We start from the raw sequence: 11,071 nt of genomic DNA, 5'->3' as shown, positions 1-11,071 counted from the left end.
TTTCTACATTATCATTATTACTACGTCTATCAAAGTCATTATTATCATTACAATTGTCATTGTCATTCCAATACTCTATTGTAATTGCTGTTATGCATCTTTGTCTGTGTACCCCCTCCCCCAACTCTTTCTCTCTCTCTCCCAACCCAACGGGTCAAGGCAGATGGTCACCTACATTGAGCTGGGGTCTGCTCTGAGGTGTCTGCCGTGTAAAAGGAAGTAAAAGGAAGTAAAAGGAAGCCACTGTCGCCAAGTGCTTGTTCATGGGGGTTTTGTTGGGTCTCTCTAAAAATCAAATTAAGTTTGTTTTGTCTAGACCTGTTCTAATTGGAAAGTGTCATGAGTCAACTGTTGTTGTGATCTGGCACTATATAAATAAATTTACGGTGAGAGTGTTGACCAAGTGCAACGCTGTCACGAACCGCAACCAGGAGGAATGGGTCGCCCACATCAAGAGACTGGTGAACCAGACGATGGAGGGACTCACCATCACCGAAGGCTGAGAAAGCTGCAAACTCCGGAAAGTGGTGGAAGGACATGCTCAAGGTGATGGGGATCACTGCAGGTTTTCTGGCCACCTTGGTTTTATTGATCCTCATCCCTTAAAGCAGCACAAAGAATATAGCTTCAGTTGAAAGGTATGTTGTTGCATACAGTTTGGAGAATATGTTTTGTCAAGCGTGATGCACATTATTATTATTATTATTATTATTGTTATTATTGTCAGTTGCTACTGTTTCAGTTAGCGTAACACGTTTCTTTTGTTGTGTATTCTGTACCCAGGTTCATGACCTGCAAAGAACTCATTAAACAGTCACTAAACCATCAGTCCTGGCTGACTTCTGTCCACTGGATGCTACAGAGAGATGATTGATCCCAGGCTGGGAAATTCCCACTATGCAAAGCAATATAAAAATGTATATAGACAAATAAGCAGTACTGAATGTACTGAATGAAAATAAAATAAAATATAAGGTGCAGTGAACTGCATGAGTAAAAACATATAAAATGTGTATTGACTGTATGTTATGACCAGAATTTTAGCTGTTACTGTACAGTGTGATGGCATGTCAGGAAAGATTTCCTGGAGTTGTATCAGCCTGTGAGAGAAGGTAAAAAGATGAGTAAATATTTTTGAAAATATATGAATAAAAATACAAATAACTGAAGGAAAGCCTCTCTAGTACTAAGTATGTAAATAATAAATACGAGGAAAATATAGTATAAGAAATATTTAATGCTTATTAATTAGTTTTTCTTGTCTTTCTTCTTTCATTTATCTGCACTTTATTGATCATGCTGATCAGTTTTTATTTGCCTGGGTTTATTTTATATGTGTGTGGGGGGATGATGCCACATCACACACACACACACACATTTGTGTTTCTGGTTAGTGCATTATTTCACTGTAAGAGGACAAATTCGCATTGAGGTACATGTAACTTGTGGCTGTTTTGCAAAGTGTGTTTTTTCATCCAAATGTTAGTGTGAGTCTTTATTCATCATTCAATATATTCAGAGTTTCATTCCATATATTCAATATTAATTTCCTGTACAGCACGCCATAATGTATAGATAGATTGATAGATACATAGATAGATACAGCTGTACTGTATTATATGCGGTGTATTAGCCTTCAACCTAGAATCAGGTAGAGGCATTCTGTGTGAGAAAGGACCTGATATGGTAGTAGTAGTATGTTTTCATTTCACACGTCATACCATACCAGAAACACAACAGGTTGGGCAGCCTTGTTTACAACCTGTGACACTGTGGGCAGTAGCTAGACATTGTTTTTAGTAAACACTTTGTACATTTATGCTTAATAACTGACCACTCTTCAAACATGGAACTTTCTTTTTTGCCCTGCCCAATTTTTAAATCCCTCACCTCAGTTGAGTGAAAAAGTTAATTTCCGGCACCACAGGTAAGCTAGTTATGGGTACCCTGCTGATCATCCCCATTCGCACTGCTCACACTGGCCTGTGACTGTCTGTCGTGGATAATTAGCTTTCCTGCTGACCTGCCTAGATTTTGAATGCAGACCACACGAGTGGTGCAGTATTTCAGAGCATCAGTGGTCTCTTTCACCCAAAGAAACCACTCTCCAGCTCAGAGATTCCAAAGGGAGAGAAATCATTTTCACAGTATGACATTATAAAAGGGAAGTGGTCTTATTATTTTTTTTTCCCCCAGTTTTTTCATTGAGCTTCCAATTTTATTTTTAAATATGCATAGTACATTTACATGTGATTAAAGTCCTTGCATTCTATGTTTAATAATGTCAATATAAAATTATTACTCATTTGAATTATAGAAGATAATAGAATATGTTTTAAGACAAAACAATAAGATAATAAATAAAACCACAAACAGTTCAGGCCAAGTGTTCTGGCTGTTCAATCTCAGAGACACAGTAACAGCAAAAGGATTCAGAACAGCTAGCTATCACCCCTGCAGACCGCTGTTAGCATTAGTTTATCCTCCACCTCCATCACCTGGCCTGGGCGTTTAGGGCTGTAGTCCCAAAGATATTTTATTTGGCCCTGGATAATTCTCAACTTTGAGCAATTTTTTAGCTTGTCACTGAAGCAGATGGCATCGTTGTAAATTTGTATCTTCAGTGAATGACAAGGAGCAAGCTCAATCAGAGGGTTCACAAGAACATACTATATGTGGAAATCACATGTGAATAATAATAACTTTATTTATATAGCACATTTGTTTTGCTATATAACTGCACATTTGCAGCCATAACCATTCAGTCACAAATGTAACTAAATGTATAGTCACTCCAACCAGCTGGCCTTCAGGAAACTGCTCTAATGTGACAAGCTGACCATCATGGCTGCCATCAGCTTGTGCCAACTGTGATAAAGAGGTTTGATGCCTCACCAGCTCAAAAAAAAAAAAAGAAAAAAAGAAAGAAAAGAAAAAAAAGAAAAACTACATGGAAAAAGATGTTTTGCACCTCCTCCTAAAAACTATTCGCAGTTCTCTCTGCTGGTCTGCACTGAACTTTGTTTTTAGTGTTGTGATTTGAGTTGAATGTGACTTGAAAAAGTCGTTTGGTTATTTAATTCAATTCAGTTTATTTATATAGCGCCAATTCACAACACAAGTTATCTCATGACACTTTCCAATTAGAGCAGGTCTAGACCAAACTCTCTCAAACTCTAGAGAATCCAACATTCCCCCTTAAGCAAGGCGAGAGTGGTGAGGAAAAACTGCCTTTTAGAAGGCAGAAACCTCAGAGCAGACCCCGGCTCAAGATGGGCGGCCATCTGCCTTGACCGGTTGGGTTGAGAGAGAGAGAGACAGAGAGAAGGAGAGAGACAGTGAGAGAAGGAGCACACAAGCAGAGATGCATAGCAGCAGTAATACCAGAAGTGTTGGAACTGTAGATAATGATAATGACAATGAAGTATACGGAAGGTACTATGGTGATTATGATAGCAATATTAGTAACAATAATAATGGTAGCAGCTGCAGCAGAGTAGTAATAGAATTGAAACAGATTATGACTAAACAATAGCAATCACAGTAAGTTTCGAGCAGGACCGCAGGAGGAAGTCCAACCACGATCCATGGGAACCTGCGAGACGAGAAAGCACAAGGACTCCAGGGAAGAAGTTGGATTACTGATATACATTAATGGGACATAGATGTGTGCAGAAGGAGAGGAGGATTCTCTCTCTTTTACCTGGGAGAGCCTCCCTGGCTGACAGGGAAGGGAGGGGCTGGGGCGAGGGGGCCTGTTTCTATGGTAACGTGCACAGCTGATCTTTTGTCAGCACACAAAATGGCTGCTCCCACTACTAATACATGGAGGCCAATGGACACCCAGTGTATATTAATAAGATACACACACCACAACATGCATACATGACCACAGATGAAAGATGAAGATGAAAGATGAAAGTGACATATTTTGTCATTGGAGGGAACTCACTCCAACGAAATTCGTGCTCTGCATTTAACCCACCCAAGTGACATGCACACACACACACACAGCAAACCCGGGGCAGTGGGTGACCGCGTGCAGCGCCCGGGGAGCAGTGGGGGTTAGGTACCTTGCTCAAGGGTACCTCAGCCATGGACACCGGGGAATCGAACCAGCGATACGGGTCCGACACCCTAACCGCTGATCCACGACTGCCCCCGAGACACGAACCCACGCACACAGATTTTCAAAATATAAGCCCCTTTCAAATTACAGGAAGTGGCTGTCACAGAGCTTTTCAAACTAAAAGCTTCAAACATGTTTTGAGATTTACCACGGAATGGCAGGCAGGGTCCTGACAATGGGGACCCAGCTGGCAGCAGAGCCCCGGCGAGCGCCATTGGCCCACTCAAAATTTCTTGTGAAGAAATTTTCTAGTTATCATTAAAACTGTCATTGTCATTCCAATGCTCTGTTGTTATCCCAGTTGTTATGCTGTCTATGTACCCCCTCCCCCGGCTCTCTCTCTCTCTCTCATAGAACCCAACCGGTCAAGGCAGATGGCCGCCCACATTGAGTCGGGGTCTGCTCTGAGGTTTCTGCCTTCTAAAAAGAAGTTTCCTTGCCACTGTCACCAAGTGCTTGCTCATGGGAGTTTTGTTGGGTCTCTCTGTACTAAAAATCAAATTGAAGAGTGTGGTCTAGGCCTGCTTTAATTGGAAAGTGTCATGAGACGACTGTTGTTGTGATTTGGCGCTATATAAATAAATTGAATTGAAGTGAATTGAAATGAATATCTTAAACCTCTCAGATCACAAAACTTTATAATTCCAAGATCATGATACTCCTCTCTAGAGGATTACTACTACTACTTAATATATTTTTTAAAAAGAAGAGTGCATTTGTAGTTTTACCATCCTGATGTCCATTGAACTTTTGTCTTTTGTTTCTATTGTAGCAATAACTTATTAATAATAACTAATTTCAACAGTAGCAAATGTGCCTTTTGGCTTTATATGGAGTTGTTTAGACTGAATCTTGAGAATGTCTAAGGTATCTCTTTCTCACGTTACTTGGAAGCTGATCTGTTTTCCCTAAGGGCAGTGAGGTGTGACTGCTGACACTGCAGTGTCACGCTAACACCTGCATTTCCAGTAGTGCAGATGAACGAACAGTTCATGAATTCATGAATTCCCACCTTTACTTTAGACTTCTTGAAACATAGATAGCTCTTGTTTCTGCAGACCCACCGTCAATCCCAGGGGCAGCTTGTGGCTTGGTATATGGTAGATCCCTTAAATGAGATCAAGAACAACAATTTACTCACTGACCATTTTTACATTTTTCTACATTTATTGTTATCATGGAAACCCATTTCTGCTTGTCCTTTAATACCCCACCCACTGTCCACAAGGACAATAGTGCAGTCAAAACACAGACATGCCACTAATGTAAAGAAAATGACAAAAGTTAAAATACCTTACCAAAAAAGAGGAGCTCAAACAAGAAAGGCTAGGGCACAGAGAGAACAAGAAAATGAAAGGAGCAGAGAGATAATAGGTAAATTTCTCTGAAAAAAAAAAAATGCAAAAAAGCACTAAGCATGACGAGTGAAGCTGAACATGGCCAAGTTAATAAAACATTAACATTCGCTACCTTCATCTTAATGAAGTAATGTTAATGTTATTACTAATGTTTGCGGTTAGCAAATTGTTAGGCCTAATATGAGTAAGTTCCTATGATATCAGCCTGTATCAGAAACAGAGCGAACTTCACAGAGCAGGACCACTGAGGGAGAGACCGGACAGCCTCTGTTTACATTGTTAAGCACTTTGGGTGATATCCTCTGTACGGTATTTCAGGTTTGCGGACAGTTTGACCAGTACTTTGCTTAATGCAGCCCTCAAGAATGAATTTGACAGATGAAGAGTACATTTGTTTGACTCATTCATTGCTTTATATGGCCTGTGAGGTAACATTAATGTTGGCTAACTGTGTAAACTGAGTCAGACGTTCAGATTAATGAATTTAGTATAAACACATATCAGATTTTAGTGTGAATGATTAAAATTACAAAAAAAGAAATAATAAGTTTTCTTTTGAAACTTTTTGGAAGTCCTCTTAAGTCTTTTTATTCCAACTTTTCACTCACAATTATGTTAAATTATTGCAAACCTGGAAAACTCAAATGTACATATTTAGTGTACATACCTAAATTTTTTTTGTATTTAGATAACTGAAACTGCATTAAAAAAATAGCCATGCAAAATAATTAACAAATAAGCAAACTGAGTGTGTAAAGCTGTGCCCATAGCAGCAGTCTGTTATTCAAAGTATCAGTCTGCCATTTGGATATAACAGACCATAGAATGCCATAATTGACCAATCAGAACACAGCATTCAGTAAAGCTGTATAATAATTGTAAATAGAAAGCTTTTCTTTTTTTTCCAGAATCTTCTTTGAGATTTACCAGCACTATTTCACAATTTATGGGAACTTTTTGCTGAGATGAGCAGTTCCCTGATTCCTTTTGTGGACTGCTTTGTTGAACAATTCTGTCCGATGACATTTTAGATAAAGAGTGAAACCTGTGGATACTTCTTTCCAGTAGGTGTTGAGTCTGAACAAGGCATATAAAATGGAAGCGTGATGACCAGCCGCTGAAGCATGTATGCTGGTTTGGTCCAAAGCCGATTTGCTCTGAGTTATTCATTGTCCAGGTATCGACGTGGTTCCCAGAGCTGGCAGCAGCGTAGGTGAATGTGGGAGTGATGGAGGGAGGGTAGGTGAGGTCAGCTGCTGTTATAAGGGGCCTGAGACTGTGGCAGTCATGACTGAACACCAGCGACCATGCTGCAACCACTGCGCTGTCTGCTACTAGCCTCTGCTGTGCTGCTCTGCAACACCGCCCCCACCCCCACGGTCAGTGTCCATGTGCCTGTGTACGATAATGTGTCAGTATGAGTTTGTGTTCATGCCGTAGATCTTGACCTTGGCCTGAAGATACGGGTTTTGAATGATTTATTCTACCAACAGAACTGATATACCAGAAGTGTTACTGAGTGTAATTAAGTTGTTCTGTTTTCATACACTCAGACCATTTCAATCCTCATCTGACATGGTCCTCTTTGAGAGCTGAGGGTCAGTGTGAGCTCATAATCCCTCACCACATACTCTCTGGTCCATGTAGGAATATTAAACAAGGCCCAGCCTTCATAAAACTAAACTAAGGAAATTACTAATTATTACTTATTATTCAATGTTTGGCGCCACTTTGTCGCTTTTCTCTACTTTCTTGTTTCAAAGATGAGTTTTGCACCAGAGTTTCACTTCAGGTTACTGTGGGAGGGAGCTGAATGAGGTCAATGTGATGTACCTGAATGCACCACGGTTAACAAATGACTGCTCTGCAGCCAGTAACAGCTCCTGCTTTCTTGTCTTTTCCTACTGACTAAAAGCGTGAAGGGAAAAACTTTTATGAACACACGACACAGGCCAGCATTCTTATCGATTTGTGGAGCAGAAATCAGTTCAGTGACCTGTCCGTATGCACTGTTCTGTACATGTTATGCTTTGGTAACCCCGGTGTTTACAGCACACCCAGAAGATAACAGCTCTGCAATATAAATTGCACCATAGATTATGAACTCGTTGAACTCAGTGAATGATGCTGATATCGAAGGTGAGTATTAATAAACCAAAGAGCTGTTATCTAGGTAGGGGGAACATTAAAGTGCCTTGTAAGTTGGGGTGTTGCGTTTGAGAGCAATTCATTCCTGGTGTCATCCAATAGCATATAGATCCAAATATGAAAATTCAGTCATAGTTTCCTCACACCCATTCAGATGCAGGGGAGTGTTTTCAAATAAGTTTGGTATCTTTAGGATTCTGGAGATTTGGATTACTCCACACAATCTGTCTGGTTGCTTTTTCAAGTCCCCCGCCTTCTATAAGAACTTTCCTTTGGCATGTAATTGAGCATTATAATGACTGAATTTTTATTTTGGGACGAGCTGTTCATTTAAGCTCTTACGTTGTCTCCTTGTTGGCCTTTTGTCAAGTGAACATTTAATACACAATGTATGAGACACACTGTTTAAGACTTAGAGCAAATTTCAGTCATAAGTGGTGCCTTGAATACTTGACCAGCACAGATATTAGCCTGTGTATGTGTGAGGATGGATGCTGTAAGTGTGACTATGTGCAGCAGAGCATGATGGGTAGTCCTGGCTTGTGTCTATGTTGCAGGATAAGCATGGGGGTTCAGACACCAAGTGTCCTCTGACAGTGAAAATCCTGAATGCGCTGAAAGGGACTCCGGCCGGAGGAGTGGCACTCAGGGTGTTCCAGAAGACTGCTGACGGAGGATGGACAGAAATCGCTAATGGGTATGTACGGTATGATGTCTAAGGCTGAGTCTGCTGTATGTCTCTTCTCACTGTCTGTTTAATATGTACAAACCATGCAGACAGATTTCACTGTTCCTCGCTGCAGAGTGACGGATCCCTCTGGAGAGATCCACAACCTGATCACAGAGCAGCAGTTCTCAGCAGGAGTGTATCGTGTTGAGTTCAATACCAAAACCTTCTGGACGAATGAGGGAAGCACGCCATTCCATGAAGTAGCTGATGTGAGTATAAAACAGTCATCACAGCTCCTTGTCACCACAGCGCAAAGAATGTGTAATCCATGGATTGTATTAGACCCCATCTTTTCATGACTGTTGTTGTTGTTGACTGTTGTGCAGAAGGCATCCTTTCAGTAGGCGGTGCTTCAGTGTGGTCTGGGACACATTTGTGTGCACACCGGTTAAAAGAATGTGGTCATATGTGTCATATGCCTCAGGTGCTTCCTCAGAGCATCTGAGGTCTGAGCATGCTGGTTGCATTCACACCTGTGAGCGATGCTAACATCAGGTCTGAAGAGGGGCCTGTAGCACACTGTATAAAACATGGAAACTCTTATCTTCTGCTGCCTTATCTGGAAGCTGACAGAAGGAAATGAGGACAGTGCTGTTGTCAGCACATAGTACTCACATGCAGTATTTACATGAGCATGTTCAAGCAGGTGTTTGCTAGTCTGCTGTTTGTCCCCAGTGTGAGTAAACACTTCCCAGAACAACGTGACTAAAAGTCATCTGTAATCATTGTCCAATAGCCTCTTTCCCTTTTTATTCACTGGGATTTACAGAGCAGTTGCCCATTTTTATCTTATTATCTACACTCAGCAGACGCTAAATGTTGTCTGATGTCATCTTTTTCACAGCTTCAATACCAGTTGCACCAAACATTTCAAAATCTTGTGTTTTCAGTGCAACTGAATTCACTGAAACCTTTCCCCTCCATCTGTAAACGTTCATTCATATGAGCCGCCATGTTTCAAACTTTGACTTCAGCTTCGAGTCGGACTTGATATTCAGAAATGGAGGCATTTTGAGGATGGTGGTGTCAGACAGGGGCAGCGCGGTGGTGCAGTGGTTAGCACTGTGGCCTCATAGCAAGAGGGTTCCGATCCTGGTCTGGGCCCTTCTATGTGGAGTTTGCATGTTCTCCCTCCCGGCTTCCTCCCACAATACCAAAAACATGCACATTAGGTTAATTGGCTACTCTACATTGTCCCTAGGTGTGAGTGTGAGAGTGTGTGGTTGTTTGTCTTTGTGTGTTGGCCCTGCGATTGACTGGCGACCAGTCCAGGGTGAACCCTGCCTCTCGCCCGTAGTCAGCTGGGATAGGCTCCAGCTCCCCCGCGACCCTGACGGATAAGCGGTATAGAAAATGGATGGATGGATGGCTACTATACATTGCCCCTAGGTGTGAGTGTGTGCGTGAGTGGTTGTCTTTGTGTGTCAGCCCCTGCGATTGACTGGCGACCAGTCCAGGGTACTTGGACGGTTTAATGAATATCATCATTTGTTATTTACTTCTCTCAGTCCTGTCCTTAACAGTGACTTTGGCCTGCACTGTAAAGGTCAGATTGAGTGCAAATGTTTTTGTCATTGATCCTGTGGTGTTCTGTGTGTGTGTGTGCAGGTCGTGTTTGAGGCCCATGCTGAAGGTCATCGTCACTACACACTGGCCTTGCTGCTCAGTCCGTACTCCTACACCACCACAGCCGTGGTCACTGACGTACACCACTGACACACATCACACTGTGGGTGCTTTGTCTGGTAGAGGTATTGGCACAGCAAGCAGCATGAGACTGTATTTTTCTCTTCTTGCCAACAAATATCAAACGCTGAATCAAACCAGCAATGAATGTATCCTACTAGCAAGTATTGTGTGTGTGTGTGCGTGTAAGCCTGATATATTTTCTTTCTCTGTACCATAGAGCTCCAAAAACTATTAAAAAAACACATCACTGAGTCACACTGCTGCACTGGCTGATATTTTTGAGCTTTTTTTTTCTTTTAACTATTTAAGCTGTATTTAAATATATAACGTAGAAGTACTTTGCAAACACACATATACACTGTACATACAATTTAAAGTTTAAATTCACATTCTTGCAAATTATTAGCATAAAAATATACTTCAAGTACCAAAACCAAAAGTACTTATGCAGGATGGCATGCTACAGAACAGTGTATATTATATTATCAGGTGCCTTAAGTAACCTGCTGGTGAAGGTGGCTTGTGGTGAAAGTGATACCTTGAATACTTGACCGGCAGATTCTTTATATAGTTTATGTGCAGGATAGCTTGTGAATTTTGTCTTGGCGAGATCGATAGTTTTATCTTAATCTATAATATTACATTCAAATTTATTTGGTGATATTATTATATTGTTAATCTGAAACAGCAAAGGAACCGGTAACTAAAGGAGTAAATCAATGTGGTGGAGTAAAAAGCAAATAGAGAAAATAGAGAAATAGAGAAAATAGAAATACTCAAGTAAAGTAAGAGTTCTTCACAATAGTAATTGAGGTGTGGAAGAACTTGACTGGTCCACACAGAGTCCACACAGAACCATCCAACACCTTCCAAATGAACTGGAACAGAGATTGTGAGCCAGGCCTTTTGGTCCAGCATCAGTGTCTGACCTCACAAATGCTCTGCTGTATGAATGGGCAAAAATTCCCACAGAAACACTCGAAAACCTTGTGGAAAGCCTTCACAGAAGATTGGAAG

General features: G+C 41.1%; 1 protein-coding gene across 1 annotated transcript; it reads left to right on the top strand.

Annotated features, from left to right (window-relative positions):
- The first annotated feature begins 6,711 nt into the window (after positions 1-6,711).
- ttr (transthyretin (prealbumin, amyloidosis type I)) lies at positions 6,712-10,305 on the top strand. The gene is made up of 4 exons (XM_046392111.1): positions 6,712-6,866; positions 8,193-8,332; positions 8,439-8,574; positions 9,974-10,305. The coding sequence occupies exons 1-4, from the start codon at positions 6,795-6,797 to the stop codon at positions 10,079-10,081; spliced, it is 456 nt and encodes a 151-aa protein (XP_046248067.1). The 5' UTR covers positions 6,712-6,794; the 3' UTR covers positions 10,082-10,305.
- The last annotated feature ends 766 nt before the right edge of the window (positions 10,306-11,071 follow it).

Source organism: Scatophagus argus, chromosome 6 (genome assembly GCF_020382885.2).
Source record: "Scatophagus argus isolate fScaArg1 chromosome 6, fScaArg1.pri, whole genome shotgun sequence".
Lineage (NCBI taxonomy): Eukaryota > Metazoa > Chordata > Actinopteri > Scatophagidae > Scatophagus > Scatophagus argus.
Note: the sequence above shows the minus strand (reverse complement) of the source record. Positions and strands in the feature narration are given on the sequence as shown.

Coding starts and splice junctions, on each gene's coding strand:
- ttr (XM_046392111.1), top strand. CDS start 6,795: ATGCTGCAACCACTGCGCTGTCTGCTACTAGCCTCTGCTGTGCTGCTC. Junction 6,867..8,192: donor ACACCGCCCCCACCCCCACG/GTCAGTGTCCAT, acceptor TCTATGTTGCAG/GATAAGCATGGGGGTTCAGA. Junction 8,333..8,438: donor TGGACAGAAATCGCTAATGG/GTATGTACGGTA, acceptor TCCTCGCTGCAG/AGTGACGGATCCCTCTGGAG.